General features: G+C 49.0%; 1 protein-coding gene across 1 annotated transcript in view; it reads right to left on the reverse strand.

Moving 5' to 3' along the window:
• slc22a18 (solute carrier family 22 member 18) overlaps nucleotides 1–17,621 on the reverse strand; it is a 170,135-nt gene extending 152,514 nt beyond the window's left edge. Inside the window, exon 1 of the mRNA XM_038807533.1 lies at nucleotides 17,220–17,621. Within this exon, the coding sequence (XP_038663461.1) occupies nucleotides 17,220–17,327 (108 nt within the window). The 5' untranslated portion in view covers nucleotides 17,328–17,621. The remainder of the gene's footprint in view (nucleotides 1–17,219) is intronic.
• Between the last annotated feature and the right edge of the window lie 64 nt (nucleotides 17,622–17,685).

Consider the following 17,685-nt stretch of genomic DNA (forward strand, 5'->3'; position numbering starts at 1 on the left):
TATGGCTTCCTTAAATGGCACCTCAGTGAACATGCTTGCAATGTTGAACCAGAACACAGATACAGCATTGCTATCGATATGGAGGCACGTATATAGCCTTAGTAAAGGGGAAGGAACCCTTACCATGTATGTGAAAAGCTCACCCAGAACTGGCAACTCACTCAAAAATTGGGCCAATTTCTGTAGTGCAGGTCAGTCATTGATAAGACTTGTGTAAGAGTAACAAAGCACCTTGTGGCATACAGGATAATTCATCCTCACGATTTACTCGCTCCACGTGTGGACTAACTGCCCAAGACATACACAAATGTGATGTCCCATTATGCCCCATCTTGTCCATGGCTGATTCTGCACAACATGAATTGGCCAAATGGTTGAGTAAGTCGCTGCAACCAGTCAAGTGAGCTTTCCACAGACACGGTTTCTTCATTTTCACAAAGACAATACACAACTTGCATATCAATAGCATTGCTGTGTCTATGTGCTCAGCTGATACCGTGAGTCTATTCAATAATGTGTCACTTTTGTGCTGCTTCACTATATCATGGCAATCTGGACACGCATCATTTTCTGAATGTATATTATTTGAACTTGTGAATTTAGTAACTCACGCAGTTGAGTTCAGCTTTAATGACACCATTTTTAAAAAATCTATTCGTTCAGGGGTGTGGCCTTTACTGGCTCGACCCGCATTTATTGCCCTTAACTAATTGACCTCGAGAAGGTGGTATCCTAGACCTGGTAATGTGTAATGAGACAAGATTAATCAATAATCGCATGGTAAAGGAGTCTCCAGGTGATGACGATCGCAGTGTTAATTTGAAAGCGAGTAGTAGGGATTCATTTTTTTTTCTTTTTTAAATTTAGAGTGCCCAATTACTTTTTCCAATTAAGGGACAATTTAGCGTGGCCAATCTACCTATTCTGCGCATCTTTTGGGTTGTGGGGTACCCACACAGACACGGGGAGAATGTGCAAACTCCACACGGACAGTGACCCAGGGCCGGGATTCGAACCCGGGTCCTCAGCGCCGTAGACAGCAATGCTAACCACTGTGCCACCGTGCTGCCCTGTGTGGATTCATGGCTAGTGTTTTTAAACCTAAATAAAGGGAAAAACATAAGAAAAATAGGAGCAAGAGTAGGTCATTTGGTGCTTCCAGTCCGCTCCACGATTCAGTATGCTGCAATTTGCTGTAATTTTTAATTTGTTCATGGAATGTTGGTTTCACTGACTATGCCAACATTTACTATCCGTTCCTGATTGCCCTTGAGAAGGTGGTGGTGTTCTGCAGTCCATTGTTGCAGGAACACCCACAGTGCTAGGAGGAGGGGAGTTAAAGAGAAAGGGAGTAAAGATTTTGATCCAGGTCTTCCGGTGGCGGTGGAATGGGTGGTCGCACATTTGGTGACTCCTGCTTGAGGTGTAATTGTTTGGTCCTTATCACCCGAAATTGGGTGCGTTTTCTGGTCAAAGTACATGAACGATGAGTGATAGAAATCCTCCTCCTACAAGACCTGCTTATGGTTTATTGAATGAGGAGTGCAAGGAACAAGGGGCAGCAGTCTGGCCAGAAGGACTTTTGAACGGGGGCGAGGTAGGCGGCAGCCTCTAGAGTGGGTGCCACCATGGTAGCAGGTAGACTAGTTAATGGGAGTGAAGTGGGGTTGAGGGGAGGGTAGATCGCTGGAAGAGCTGGGATGGGTAATTGATGTGACCATCAATTCACACGACACGTGGTTGGAAGTGAACAGTGCTTTTAATAGTCTTACAACAGAGCCTGCCTGCGACGAGATGAACTGGCAGGCAGGCTCACGACTGCCAAGCTTTATACTTCCGGTTAGTGGGAGGAGCCATGGGTGGAGCCCAGTACAAACTCCTCATCTCCCCCTATGGGCAGAGCCGCGCAACTGCTCATATACCGAGCTTACATAAACACAGTACATCATATATAATAAGTGTGAATTACACGGACTGTGATTCACCACATTCACCCCCTGTAAAAAAATTGAGTCCAGCGGGGGTGATGTGTCTACAAAATCCAAATTACGAGTTACAAGTTACAGGTTATAAATCACAAATTAAGTTGATCCAGCAGCCAAGTCGTCCTCTGGGATCGATGAAGCACCGGGGTTGCAGCCTCTTCTGGTGGCTGGGCGGTGGCGGTCGGCGAGGGGACCATGGCGGACTCCGGGGGTGATTTGGTCAGAGCTTCGTATCTGACTGCTTCGACTGGTGACGGGGAGCGCCGGAAACCCAATAGCGCGGGGGCGCGGAGCACGGGCAGCGAAACTGCAGGCGTGGGGGCGCTGGGCACGGGGTACCTCAGCGGAGGTAGTGTCGGAGTCAGGTCCCGGAGGGAAACAGTGTCCTGACGTCCGTCAGGGTACTCTATAAATGTGTAGTGTGGGTTCGAATGGAGCAGGAGCACTCTCTCTACGAGTGGGTCGGTTTTGTGAGTCCGGACGTGCTTCCGGAGGAGAACCGGGCCCGGTGTCTTCAACCATGCTGGGAGCGAAACCCCCGAGGTAGTGCCCCTGGAAAAAACAAATAGCCGCTTGAGGGGGGTCTGGTTGGTGGCCGTACATAGGAGGGACGTAATAGCATGGAGCGCGTCGGGGAGATCTTCCTGCCAATGGGAGACTTGGAGATTCCTTGACCGGGGGGTCAGTAGGATGGTCTTCCAGACCGTCGCGTTCTCCCTCTCCACCTGCCCGTTCCCCCTCGGGATGTAGCTGGTAGTCCTGCTCGAGGCAATGCCCTTTTCGAGCAGGTACTGACGAGCAGCTTGTCGCTCATAAAGGCCGAACCCCTGTCGCTGTGTACATAGCTGGGGAAACCAAACAGGGTGAAGATGCTGTGCAGGGCCTGTGTGGCATGTCATATCGGGGCACGGGATAGCAAAGGGAAAGCGAGAGAACTCGTCGATGACATTCAGGAAGTGCACATTCCTATTGGTTGAGGGGAGTGGCCCGTTGAAATCGATAGCGAGGCGTTCAAAGGGCCGGGAGGCCTTGACCAGGTGGGCCTTGCCTGGTCTATAGAAGTGCGGTTTGCACTCCGCGCAGATCGGGCAGTCCCTGGTGATGGCTTTTACCTCCATTAGTGGAGAAAGGCAGATTTTGGGCTTTGACGTAGTGGGCGAGCCGGGTGACCCCCGGGTGGCAGAGGTCATTGTGGATAGCTTTCAGGCGGTCGTCTTGCGCGCTGGCGCACGTACCGCGGGACAGGGCATCTGGGGCTCGTTGAGCTTCCCCGGTCGGTACATAATGTCGTACTTGTAGGTGGATGAGTTCGATCCTCCACCGTAGGATCTCATCATTTTTGATTTTGCCCCTTTGAGAGTTGTCGAACATAAAGGCAACCGATCTTTGGTTGGTGATGAGGGTGAACCTCCTACCTGTGAGGTACTGCCTCCAGTGACGTATAGCTTCCACGATGGCTTGTGCTTCCTTTTCGACCGAGGAGTGTCGAAGTTCCGAAGCAGAGAGGGTTCGGGAGAAGAAGGCGACTGGTCTCCCTGCCTGGTTTAGTGTGGCTGCGAGGGCGACCTCTGAGGCATCGCTCTCTACCTGAAAGGGGACGGATTCATCAACCACCTGCATGGCCGCTTTGGCAATGTCCTCCTTGATACGAGTGAAGGCCTGACGAGCCTCATCCGATAGAGGGAAGAGTGTGGCCTTAAATAGTGGGCGGGCTTTCCCCCTATGGGCAGAGCCGCGCAACTGCTCGTATACCGAGCTTACATAGACACAGTACATCATATATAATAACAGTGTGAATTACACGGACTGTGATTCACCACAGTAAGTTTTCTTTTTCTTTGTTTACTGGGGTGCGGGAGGCGGATGCTGACATGAGTAGAGTTGGTGTGGCGCAGTTGATTAAGGGGGGGATATGGTGGCAGATATCTTGGGGAGGACCAGAGGGTGCAAGGCGTGGACCTGGTTAAAGAGGGGCTATGGTTGAGGCCCCCCCGAACCCGGTTGATTACGTGTAATGTTCGGGGATTAAAAGGGCCCAAGAGGTCTTGCATTTCTGTGCAATTAAGGAGTTTGAAAGTGGACGTGGTGTTTATTCAGGAGGTGCATTTGAAGATGGGGGACCAGACGAGATTGAGGAAGGGCTGAGTGGGGCAGGTATTCCATTTGGGGTTGGATATAAAGATGAGAGGGGTGGCGATGTTGATCATTAAGATGGTGGCTTTTGAGGTGGGCAGCATAGTGACAGATCCTGGGAGTAGTTTTGTATGGTAAGTGGGAGGTTGGAGCCCGTGCTGCTGGTGAATGTGTATGCCCAAATTGGGATGATGTCCAGTTTTTGAGGCGGATTTTGACAAACCTCCTGAACCTGGACATGCACCGGCTAATTATGAGGTGGGAGACTCGTACGTTGGACTGGCCGTGTCCTAGATCCCTGAAGGCCATGACAAAGGAGCGGCTGGGGTCTATGGAACGCATTGGAGGGGCAGACCCGTAGCAGTTTGAGAGGCAGAGGCCAAAAGTATTTTAGTACTTCTCGCAGGTCCACCGGGTGTACTCCTGGACAAGGTGCTGTTGGCGGGGTGGTTGGATCAGAGTATTCGGCGATTGTGGTGTTGTTTGACCTTGCGCCGCATTGGGTGGAATTGCAGGTAGCAAAGGGGAGTCTCCAACAGCCGCAGTGGAAGTTGGATCTAGAGATATTGGCGGATAAGGTTTACGAAAAGATAGGGGTGGCTATGCGGAACTATATGGAGCAGAATAAGACGGGATGAGGTCTCCACCTCCACGTTGTGGGAGGTGCTGAAGGTGCTGGCGGGGGGGGGGGGGGGGGGGGGGGCAGAGTTTATCTCAATCTGGGCGCACAAAGAGAGGGTGAAGTGGGCTGAGAGGTTGAAGTTGGTGCAGGTCATTTGGAGGGTTGACCAGAAATACTCCGATACGATGTTGAAGGAGAGACAGAAGGTCCAGATGGAGATTGGGCTTGTGTCCACGGGAAAGGCATTGGGGCAACTGCGCTGGGCCAGAGGGGCAGTATATGAATAACAGGAAAAAGCCGGCGGGATGCTTGTGCATCATCTGAGCAGACAGTGGCAAGGGAAATTGGGCAGGTGAGAGATGGAGGAAGTGATGGGGTATTTGAGACTTTTTAAACCGGAAATTGTATAGCTCAGAGCCTCCGGTGGGGGCTGGGCGCACAATGCGGTTTTTGGATGGGCTGGAGTTCCCGAGGGTGGCAGAGGTGAAGTTGCAGGGACCGGGGGCCTCGATCGGGATGAGGGAGGCAATGAATTAGAACATAGAACAGTACAGCACAGAACAGGCCCTTCGGCCCTCGATGTTGTGCCGAGCAATGATCACCCTACTCAAACCCACATGTCCACCCTATACCCGTAACCCAACAACCCCCCCCCCCCCCCCCCCCCCCTTAACCTTACTTTTTAGGACACTACGGGCAATTTAGCATGGCCAATCCACCTAACCCGCACATCTTTGGACTGTGGGAGGAAACCGGAGCACTCGGAGGAAACCCACGCACACACGGGGAGGATGTGCAGACTCCGCACAGACAGTGACCCAGCCGGGAACCGAACCTGGGACCCTGGAGCTGTGAAGCATTTATGCTAACCACCATGCTACCGTGCTGCCCTAATTGCGTAGGGTCAATGCAGACAGGGAAACCCCCGGGTCCTGATGTGTTCCCAGCCGAGTTCTACAAAAAGGTTTGGGTTGGGGTTGGAGTCCCTGTTAGCTGAGATGTATAACGAGTCGGTGGAGAGGCTCTCTCAGGCCTCGATATCACTCATTTTGAAGAAGGACCCGGAGCAGTGTGGGTCATACCGCCCGATTTTGTTGTTGAATGTAGATGTGAAGCTGTTGCCGGGTGATAGGTGAGGACCAGATGGGATTTGTGAAGTGGTGGCAGCTGCCGATGTCCGAAGGTTACTAAATGTCATTACAATCCCCTCGGAGGGTCGAGAAGTGGAAAAGGTTGTGACGATGGACACGGAGAAAGCTTTTGATCGGGTGGAGTGGGCATATTTATTAGAGGTGGTGGGGTGGTTTGGGCAGGAATTTGTGGACTGGTTTCACCTGTTGTATAAGGCGCCTAAGGTGAGTGTTCGTACCAGCAAGGTCAGCTCGCATTATTTTGAGTTGCACCAGGGAACGAGGGTCCGCTCTCTCCACTGCTCTTTGCCCGAGCAATTGAGCCGCTGGCAATAGTGCTTAGGGCCTCGAGGGAGTGGAGTACCGCGCTTCTTTGTACACAGACAATCTCCTGCTGTATATTTCAGATCCGGTCGGAGGCTTCGACAGGATCATGGGGTTTTTGGAGGAGGTTGGTCTCTTTTCGGGATAGAAGCTCAATATGGGGAAAAGTGAGATATTCCTAATTTTTTAAATTTTTGTAGAGTACCCAATTATTTTTTTTCCAATTAAGGGGCAATTTAGCATGGCCAATTCACATATTCTGCACATCTTTTTGGGTTGTGGGAGTGAGACTCATGCAGAAACAGGGAGAACGTGCGAACTCCACTCCACACAGACAGTGACCCTGGGTTGGGATGGAACCCGGGTGCTCGGTGCCGTGAGGCACCAACTTGTTGCCCGAGATATTCCCAATGAATGCCCGGGGATGGGTTTGGGGGTGGGTTTTCATTAGCTTGGGATATAATTTGGGGGGGCAGGGAGACCATTTTGAGGGCACTATTGCTGGCGCCCATTCCGTTCTCGCCGGCCACGTACTCCACAGGCCCGGTGATGGTGTGGAACCCGGTGGCGGCAGCATTTTAGAATGGAAAGCATGTTTCTACAGGGGGCGATTTGCAACAATCATAGGTTTCCCCCGGCAGGGTGGATGCGAGTTTCCGGGGGTGGTGGCAGGTTGGGATAGAATATTTTAGGGATGGTTTGTTGAAGGGAAGGTTGCAGACTTGGATGAGCTGAACGGGACGTACCAGTTGCGAAGGGTGAATGGGTTCAGGTATCTGCAGGTGAGGGATTTTATGAGGAAGGTGGCTTTGTTCCAGCACGCGACCCCTGGTGCTGCACAGGATAGAGAGAGCGATGCGATTGAGAGGAGAGGGAGGATGAAGCGATGAGCTGAAGAGCGAAATGAGGCGGAGAGAGAGATAGAGAGCGAGAGCGTGAGAGCGAGAGAGAGAGAGAGATTATGACGGATGAGAGAGAGAGAGGAAGATAGAGAGAGGAGAAGAGGAGAGAGACGAGGAGAGAGAAGAGCGAAGACGTGAGACGCGAGAGAGAGAGAGAGAGAGAGAGAGAATGAGCGAGAGAGAGCGAGAGCCTCGGTGGAGGAGGTTAGGCTTAAGTGGGAGGAAGAGTTGCATGAGGCTTTGGGGCTGGAGTGTGGAGTGAGGCTTTACAGAGGGTTAATTCATCTTCATTGTGTGCAAGACTAAGTCGCATTCAGTTTAAAGTGGAACATAGGGCCCACATGACGTTGTCCAGTATGTGCTGGTTCTTTCCAGGGGTGGAGGTTGGGTATGGGTGATGTGCGGGGAGGCCGGCGAACCATATCGATATGTTCAGAGCGTGTCCGAGTTTGGGAGGATTTTGGACAGGATTTCCAGAGACAATGTCAAAGATTGTGGGGGCAACATTAGCTCAGAGTCCGGAGGAGGCAATATTTGGAGCGTCAGAGGATCCGGGAGTGCAGGTGGGGAGAGGCCAATGTTTTGGCCTTTGCCTCCCTGATAGTCCGGAGATGGAATTAGTTGTGCTGGCGTGACTCAGAGCCGCCGAGCGCAGGGGTATGGGTGAGCGATTCGGCAGACTTCCTGCACTTAGAGAAAGTGGAGTGCGCCAGAGGTGGAGAGGAGGAGTTCTCCTAGAGGTGAAAGCTGTTCATCGACTTTGTTGATGAAGATTGAGCCGTTAGGAGGGCGGAGAGGATTTTTGTGGGGTATTTCCTGTTCTTCTTTGTGATGTACATATTTGAAAATGCCCCCAATAAAAAAAGGAATTTTGACCCAGCGAACTTGAAGGAATGATTATATAGTTCCAAGTCAGGATGGTGAGTGGCGGAGGGAACTTGCAGGTGATGGTGTCCCCATGCATCTGCTGCTCTTGTCCTTCTAGGTGGTAGAGGTCTCAGGTTTGGAAGGTGCTGTCAAAGGAGTCTTGGGGCGTTGCTGCAATGCCCACTGCGCCACTGTACATTGGCAGTGGAGGGGGGGGGGGGGGGGGGGGGGGGGGGGACTTTGCCCTGGATGGTGTCGAGCTTCTTGAGTGTTCTTGAAGCTGCACTCATCCAGGCAAGCAGAGAGTTTTCCATCACACTCCTGACTTGTGCCTTGCAGATGATGGACAGACTTTGGTGAGTCACTCTCTGCAAAAGTCACAGCCTCTGACCTGTTATTATATCCTCTTCATGAATGGGTCGAAGGCCACCACTTTCAGACCTGAAAAGTGCACAGTATACTTCAAATTACCTTGGAAAGGTAAAGTCTCAAAACTTTGAGCAGCACGTGAAGTTAGCCGTTTCATGCTGATACTGTTGTATTAGCATTGTGAGTGATATTTTCTCTTTTTTAAATTTAGAGTACCCAATTATTTCTTTCCAATTAAGGGGCGATTTAGCATGGCCAATCCACCTAACCTGCACATCTTTGGGCTGTGGGGCGAGACGCACAGAGACACTGGGAGAATGTGCAAACTCCAACACAGACAGTGACCCGGGACCGTGATCGGACCCGGGTCCTCAGCGCTGTAGGCAGCAGTGCTAACTACTGTGCCACCGTGCCGCCATTGAGTGATATTTTCCACTCACAAACTGTTGCCATCAAGCCAAAAAGACATTCAGTTCACCACACAATTGAATAATGTGATAAGTAAATTAATTTCAGTGCCTGTATGATACCAGTACGTAGACCCTACATCCCAACGACTGGTGGATCATTTCAAAAAGCAAGTCCCTTTCGCTGTTCACAATGTTCAATGTACTTCCTGTACTCAACCAGCCCATGCTGGCAAAACTTAGAACATAATGTTCAACGGTAGATGTGCTAATGTGGCTCCACAGCACTTTCTTAACAATTCGGAGTGTGCTAAGAATTACACTAACAACAAATTTAAAATTATCAGTCTGGCTCATAATTTCCTCATCTATGCTTGTTAAAGCTCCATATATTTACATGCAGGGACCTGTCCTCTGCAGGCAAAAGGAAATGTCCATGCATTGTGCCTGTTTTGAATGCAACAAAATCAAAGGGAACAATAGTTCTCTGGTGCATTCTTCATGCAAAGCCTCGACCAGAGTTGACTTGCCAACCAATCAGCACCCTCTCCTCCTGCAATATAAATTGTTATTCACTTTGAAATCTGGCATTCTTGCATCTGTCTTTATGGTGAAAGGTTTCTACAGCATGTCTGTTTTTTTACACAATACTCAAGTCCTGTACTACCGAGTGACTATCTTCTAGTGAAAAGATAGACAAAGGGAGAATGGGGCAGATTGAGGTGGAGGTCTGAAATTAATACTTTGCAATGGCCTTCGCACAAAAAAAATGCTGCCAATGTAACAATAAAAGAGAAGGCAGTAGCAACATTAGATCGGATTAAAAACAAATACAGGGAATGTAATTAAAAGCTATTTTTTTCCAATTGAGGAGCAATTTAGCGTGGGCAATACACATACTCTGCACATCTTAAGGTTGTGGGGGTGAGACCCACGCAGACAAGGGGAGAATGTGCAAACTCCACACAGACAGTGACCCGGTCATGGATCAAACCTGGGTCCTCAGCATCGTGATACAGCAGTGCTAACCACTGTACCACCTGCCACGACTGGTACCTAATTGTTCAGTTTGCATTAGTGTAATAAAATGTTTCAAAATTCTTCACTTGAGCTAGGAAAAGAACCAAAAGAAGGTGTTCGAGGGGTCTGGAAAACACGCAATGGGAGGCAGAAGAGCCACATGTAATTCTGTGTTGGGTTTAGGGTTTAACTATCTGGAACAAGGATATCGTCAGATACAACTTACCCATTTCATAATTTTCTAGTGAAATGAAAAAGGTTCAAAGTCCTTTCTACAGAGACGGTGCTCCCTTTGGTGTGTGTAAAACATACAATTTTGCATTCAGAAATGCTACCCTTTAGGATGATTCTGTTTATGCAATGAAACACGTGCAAAACTCATTTCACTGCTCAAGGAAATGTTCAAATAAAATTATATAATTAGCAATTTAATCTGCAGTCATTGAGTTAAACAACTATCTGAATATCAAACCAATCATCATGAATTCACAATGCACCATGGACTTATGACCCAGGTATATCATTAGTACTCACTGGAAATTAAAGAGCCATCGTTGTTGTGTGTCATAGTGAAGGAAGGAAGAAAACGAACACAATCTCCAGGAACTATTAATCAGTAGCTCAGAATATAATGCCTTGCTTGACATGTTATGCAACCATTATACTTCTTGAAGGTGTTCAAAGATATTTACAAATCCAAATGAAAGCAACTGGACAAAGCTAATAGTGTTTTTACTGTTCTGACGCAGAAAGAAGAGTTCAGAAAGGAAAGTTACAAATCAACCTTTTTTTTTGAAACATTCAACTATCTGAACAAGTTGCTATGTAACCAATTTTGAAAGTCATCAAAACCTTATCAAGTATACAGCACAAACCGGGTGGCGCAGTTGTTAGCACTGCTGCTTCAAGGTGCCGAGGACCCGGGTTTGATTCCGGCCCCGGGTCACTGTCCGTGTGGAGTTTGCATACATTCTCCCCGAGTCTGCATGGGTATCACCCCCACAACCCAACGATGTGCAGGGTAGGTGGATTGGTCACGCTAAATTGTCCTCCAATTGGAATTTTTTCAAATAAAGTATACAGCACAAAATACCTTGAGCATTTCCTTCAGGAACTCTTATATTTAAAGCATTATGAATCGAAAGAAAGTTGAATGAAATAAACACAATCAATAGTCTTTGAGGAATCAGGAAGGTGATCCAATAATTGAGCAACACAGGTCAGAAATATCCTAATTAAAGTCTTGTGACAGAAGGTAACAGCCTGTGCTGTTACCTTCTCAGCTGGAAAAGCGGCAGAAACAGTATAATTTACTTCCGCTTCCTTGGCTTGGAGAAGAAATAAGAATTTAGCCTCAACTTTCAGGGGAACTCTGGGTATTAATCAGGTTCCATCTCAATGTGGAGGCCAACTACAATGACCCCAAGATCAGCTAACACGCATGTACAAGACAGGGACAGTGGGCTGAATTTTACCAACCCCTGGGTGATGAGAAAGGGCAAAAGAATAACAGGAGCCATGAAGGAATGGCTCTCTATTGTTGTCCCACAGATGGGGAAGTGTCCCAGCAGTTGCAGGGTGAATCAGCTGCCCGCTCCATGGAGACAATCAGTCAATTTGCATAATTAAAGTCCCAATTGCAGGCACTTTTATGAGGATGTTGTCTTTTTGCTGATGGTCAAACAATCTTGTGCTGCACTGGGAGGCTGCCAGTTTCATGGTGGCTCCATGAGCCAAAGAGGAGTTCACTGTCACCAAGAGCAACACACATGGTCTCAACAATCTCCGGGAGGGATTTCCCCTCCACCCCACTGGGCCTCTCAAATTCAGCCCCCTAAATTTCAACTTCCAAATACCTGTCCCAAGCACCTTCATTTTGAGGTGCCAAGATATCGTGTCTGCCTTAACAGTGCCTACTTCGCCCAGTGGCACTGCTTATGCTTCAGAGCTGCCTGGCCCTTTGCATCAGGAACCCACCTGCTGCCCTTACTTGCTAATTAAGAGGCCATCTGCAATAAACGTGCCGAGCTGGTCCCACTGCTGGCAAGTACAGGCTTGGGAATGGGGGAACGGTTTTCACTCTTGACGTAGGGGTCCCTAAACCCACGGTAAAATTCAGTTCATTGACAACTGTATCCTCCTGGTCTGAGCAGCGTACTTGTTCATCAGGCAAACTTTTCTCCCATCCACTGTTCCTCCCCCATAACTCTGCAAGTTTTTTCTTCCCTTTTTGGAAAGTTTAATTGTCTAATCACAGCCCTAGAATAAAAAGTACCACAATGTAACCAATTCCATACCAGGTTTATCCAACAGCACTTCCAATAATCCACATGATATTCAACTATTTGCACAATGCATTCCCTTAATGCCGGTCTTGCACATGCATTTACCTGGCTTTGTATTCCTGCAATGATGCCCCAATGGCCACATCATGGCTGATGAAAAGCAACTGACTTTCAATGGGAAATAGACTTGCCAGATGTTCTCCAGTGGCTCTTAGCCTTGAGCGTCCAGCTTCAGGCTACTCCATCTCAGCATGGCTGATGGCAGTCGGCGCTAGCTGGTTGCTGGAGCATTGGGAGACTGGCAGGTGCAGGAGTACGAAAGCCGTTATCCTAAGACTTGTTCCCACTGTCATTAATCCAGGGCAGCACGTCAGCGATCCACTTAATCTAAGCATATAGAACTGCATTGTTTCTGCATGGACTGGAATGGAGGCTGAGACATCGTCCAGCAGATGCTGCATCACTGTTGAATCTGCAAGTGCTAACATCATGGTCATCACTTCCATGCTGGAAATAATAGGCTCCAAGCATTGAGCAAAGCTCTGCGCCAAATTGCAGCCAGAGTTCAACATACTCCTTGACAGTGAGGACAGGTTTTCTGGCAAGCCTGCCAATGAATCAAACATTTTTGCATGCATGCCCTTTTCACAGTAACTTCATTGAAGCCTACTTGTGACAATAAGCGATGATTATTATTATTAGCTTTTTACTGCATGTTGTTCCATCAAACTTATCATCTGATTTCTTTGCAGTAGAACTCATCTGCCACTTTGTCTTCCAGGGAGCTGGTACATGCGCCCCCAGCCTGGTGAGTCACCATAGGCAGATCTCGCCTCTATCCCGCCCCTCCCCCCCAGGTGCATGTAATGCTATCAAGTGGTAATGCTACTTATACATTAGAGCAGGCGTCGTCAAACTCGGGGGCGTGACCCGTGGGTGGGTCACAGGCGGGTGTCAGGAGGGTCGCGGAGCCATCCGTTGAGGCGCTCCCAATCGCGCAAATCTGCGCGCAGCCGGCTTTTAATAATGCTGGCTGCGAGCGGCCTTCAAAATGGGCAGCAACAAATTTTTTAAAATTCGGCCGCACTGCACATGCGTGCCTGATCATTGGTGCTCTCGCGCAAAACTATGCGCACCGATGATTGGGCACGCATGCGCAGTGCGCCCACATTTGTTTTTATATGGTCGCAGCCTTTTTTTCCCCCCAAGTTCGGGGGGGCCAAAAAGACCCAAAACCATTTCCTCCATTTTTGTCAGCAACAGACAAGGTAAGAGAAATTGGTGGGTCGCGCAGGTCAGCCAGCGTGGGTCGCGAGGGTTGGCAAAAATGGGTCCCCGGAAATTTTTTTGAAAAACACTGCATTAGAGGTTTGATTTTTTTCTCTGGCTTTGCAACCTCAGGCACCTATACCTAGCTAGTCAGTCATTTTTGTGTTCGGTTGAAAAGGTCATGGACTTGAAATATAATTCTGATTTTCTCTCCACAGATGCTGCCAGACCTACTTAGTATTTCTAGCATATTTTGTTTTTATTATATTGGTTCAGGGGTATCTACAAACATGAATGCACAAAGGGAGGTTTAAAAAAAAATAAATGTTTCTAATTAAGGGGCAATTTAGCGTGGCCAATCCACCTAGCTTGCACATCTTTGGATTGTGGGGGTGAAACCCACGCAAACACGGGGGCATGCCGTGATCATGGAAGTAGCAAGCAGCACATTGTTTGCTGCCTAAATTACTTCCACCAGACAGTTTAAATCCAGCTAGCTGCCTTTATCAAATTTGTAGCCAATGGAGCTTAAAATAAAATTTAAAAAGAGCTTTATTATAATGTTTCTAATTCAGTAGAGAAACAAGCCGAGTACAGAAAATACAGAGGTGAACTGGAAAAAAAAATAAGAGGGGTAAGGAAGATAGTGCTAATAAATTAGTTAACATAAAAGGCAATAATCCATCTTTTGTAAACACATTTTTGACCCCAACTGGACTAGCCACAGAAATACTGTGGCTACAAAAGGTTAAGAATCCTGTGGCAAGTAACTCACCTCCCGACTCCTCAAAGCCTGTCCATCACCTACAAGGTATAATTCAGGAGTGTGAAGGAATACTCCCCACTTGACCTGATGAGTGCAGCTCCAACAACACTCAAGAAGCTCGACACCATTCAGATCAAAGCAACCCACTTGATTAGCACCCCTTCCACAAACATTCATTCCCTCCACACCACCGATGCACAGTAGGTAGCAGAGTGTACAATCTACAAGATGCACTGCTGGAACTCACCACGGTTCCTTCGACAGCACCTTCCAAACCCATGACCATTACCATCCAGAAGGACAAGGGCAGCAGATGCATGGGAACCCACCTGGAAGTTGCCCTCCAAGTCACTTACCATCCTGACTTGGAAACATATCACCATTCCTTCACTGTTGCTGGGTTAAAATCCACCCCGCTCCCCTCCCAATAGCACTGTGAGTATACCTCCACCACATTTACTGCAGTGGTTAAGAAGGCAGCTCACCAGCACTTCTCAAGGACAATTAGGGAAGGGGAAAGCTGGCAAAGCCCACATCCCATGAAAATGAATTGAAAAAAGGGTGGTCAAATGGTGCAGACTGGGGACCAAAACGATCTTGTTGCGAAGGCAATGAGTATAACTGAGATACTAAATGAATAATTTGCAGCTGTCTTCACAAAAGACGATGCGGTGACAACGAAACAGATAAAACAGTGGTAGTTAAGAGGTTGACAGTGCTCAAAGTAGGAAAGCCTCCTGGTCTGGATTTTATGTAGCCAAGCCAGCTGAGAAAATGAAAGGTGGAAATAGCAGAAATTTGCCACAAAATTCCAATTCTCCTTAGATATGGGAACGGTGCCAAAGACCGGAGGTTAGCAAATTTAACACCGCTAGTCAAAAAAATGGGAGAAGTATAAGTCTGGAAAAGGTCAGGACAGCCCAACGTTGGAGAAACTTTCAATAACAGAAACCGCGAGGTTTGCAACACAGTACACCTGGATCTGTACCGAATGGGATCCGGAGGCAAGGGAGATTGTCTGGGATGCGGGGTAGATGTGGAGGGAGCAGTGCCTTACCGTGTCTGGGTGGACGGAGTTCTCTGTGCTCCCGGAGTCGAAAAGACAGGGAGTCTCGTGCCCATTGACCCGGACAGCCATCATCGAATTCTTCAGTTGTTTTGGCCGCAACTGGTCAAGGGTAACTGCGCCGAGCTGCAGGTAAGTCTGCGTGGTCGGAGGTATCGGGGTCGTAAGATGGCGGCCCCCACGGGTCGCATGTGTCGGGCTGAGTTGAAGATGGCGGCCAATATGGCCACCCCCAAGTGTTGCATGCGTCGGGCTGAGTTAAAGATAGCGGCCCCCACGAGCTGCACGAGGCGGATGACGCGTCTGTAGGGGGCGATGCCGGCAGGCACGCAGCCACATTGTGGGGTCTGGTGGCCTGTGAGTCCGTGGATCAGGCCTGGTAAGCTTTTGACTTTGGGGCTTTGGATCGGGCCAGACAGACTCTGGTGAAATGTCCCTTTTTGCCGCAGTCGCTGCATATCTTGGTGCGGGTTGGGCAACGCTGCCGGGGGTGTTGGCCCTGCCCGCAGAAATAGCAAGACGATCCCCCGGGCTGCGCGGGCAGTCGCGCAGCTCAGGCCTCAGACGTAGTTGGGTCTGGTGAAGACAGTGTCTGTGGTGCCCACGAGGAGTTTGCTGGGTCTGCCGGGAACGCGCTGAGGCTCTGGTAGGCCACCTCCAACGAGGTGGCTAGTTTTACCGTGTCCTGTAGATCAGTGGCCCCGTTTTCCAGCAGTTGCTGCCAGATGTAGTTCGACCGGACCCCAGTCACGTAGGTGTCCCGGATCATCAGGTTCATGTGCTCATCGGCCTTCACATCCCTGTAGTTGCAGTTGCGGGTGAGTAGTTAAGTTCTCTAGATACTCGTCGAGTGATTCCCTGGCGCGTTGTCGGCGGGAAGTGAGCAGGTGCCGCACGAACACTTCGTTCACGAGCTTCACAAACTGTTTCTTTAGAATCGCGACCACCGCTCGTACGTGGCTGCGTCCTCAATCGTTCCCGAGATTCGGTGGCTCACCATGGAGGAGGCGCAGCTTGATGGCGTCGGAGGGAGGCGTTTCAAAGGAGTCGAAGTAGGCCTCAAAACAGCGGAGCCAGTGGGAGAAGATTTCCTTAGCTTCTGCTGCTCGTGCATCGAGTTCCAGTTTATCAGGCTTGAGTGGCTTCCATAGTGATGTCGTTGGATAATAAATTGATGTACCATCAATTCAAGATGATGAGAGCAAGTGAACATAGGCTTTACTATCCAACAACTTGCCTGCCTGTGACTGCTGTAACAACTGAGTGCCGCTCCAGCTGGCCGGTCTATATACTGCCCGAGGGGCGGAGCCAAAGGCAGAATCCACCAGGATTCCAGTACAATACATGGAAGGAGATCATATTACCATTCCCTGGCCATACGCCACAGTACTATACAGACAACTTATATTATGGTGAATACATTCACCAGAGTCTCCTTCTACACTGTAAATTCTATGATAAAGCCAAAGCTCAGAGTGTGGACAGGGGCAAACCCCTAATCCAGCTTCTTGCCTGCTCCAAAAAACAATTCAAATTGAATCCAATTCATGGTCCCCACAAGAGAGACATGTCCGACCCAGGCATTACACATGACCTCACGCTCACCTTCGCCAAAAGCCCGAGAAGATTAATATTTGCAGGGGATGGGGGGAGAATGTGAAAAGAGTAGAGGAGTGGATTTAATTAGAAAGATGTTTCAAGTGTCAGCACAGCTAAGGCGGGCCGAAATGCCCCATTCTGTGTTGAATAATATAACTTTATGTCACCCCCGATGTTTCATAACTTAAGAAACTAAAGTGTTTGGCTTCATGCATGCACAATACTCGGTGCCTTGGGCTTGAGGATTATTTGGAAAACGTTTTTATTAAGTTTGTTTCCGTTTGTTGAGATGTGAAACATGACAGGTGAAGAGCACACGAGAGTTTAATGTTTCATGACTCAACAAACTCTCTAAATTAAGTAGGGAACTGAATCAAAACTTTTAAAAATATAACCTCAACCTAGGTGCGGAGCATTATTTACAGCATTTTACCTGATCGCAGATGGTTATCAGTAAAAGTAGTTAACTACTCACAGGCATGACTCCAGTCTGAATCCAGAAGCAAGTGGAATAGAGAGCCATGTTGATATGAATTACCAGAATGACGAAGCTCGATCTGGAGTCTTTCTCTGGACCTGCCATGGTCTCCCCCCACAGACACGTTCCCCTCTCTGATGCGGGTTTACACCTCAGTTTCTTGTGCACCTATCATCAGCCTGACTGTGCGCAATTGCACTCCAGGTCAACCGTCGCCACCGGCTCAACTGTCCCGCGACACCCAGCCAGCCTCCACCGGCGGACCTCCCAATCGCAGCACGGAGGCGGCACTCGCCGGCCAAATAGGGCGGGGGGTTGACACAGCAAATCAATATCGTCCATTCCACAGTCACCACAGGCACCCCAAACAGATCGACTGGAGCAGCCGAGCAGCCGGGGGAGGGGCCAGGCCGGCGGATGCCGCCCCCTTTCTCTCTGATTGGATAATTACCATTGCCTCGGC

This window comes from Scyliorhinus canicula, chromosome 9 (assembly GCF_902713615.1).
Source record: "Scyliorhinus canicula chromosome 9, sScyCan1.1, whole genome shotgun sequence".
NCBI lineage: Eukaryota > Metazoa > Chordata > Chondrichthyes > Carcharhiniformes > Scyliorhinidae > Scyliorhinus > Scyliorhinus canicula.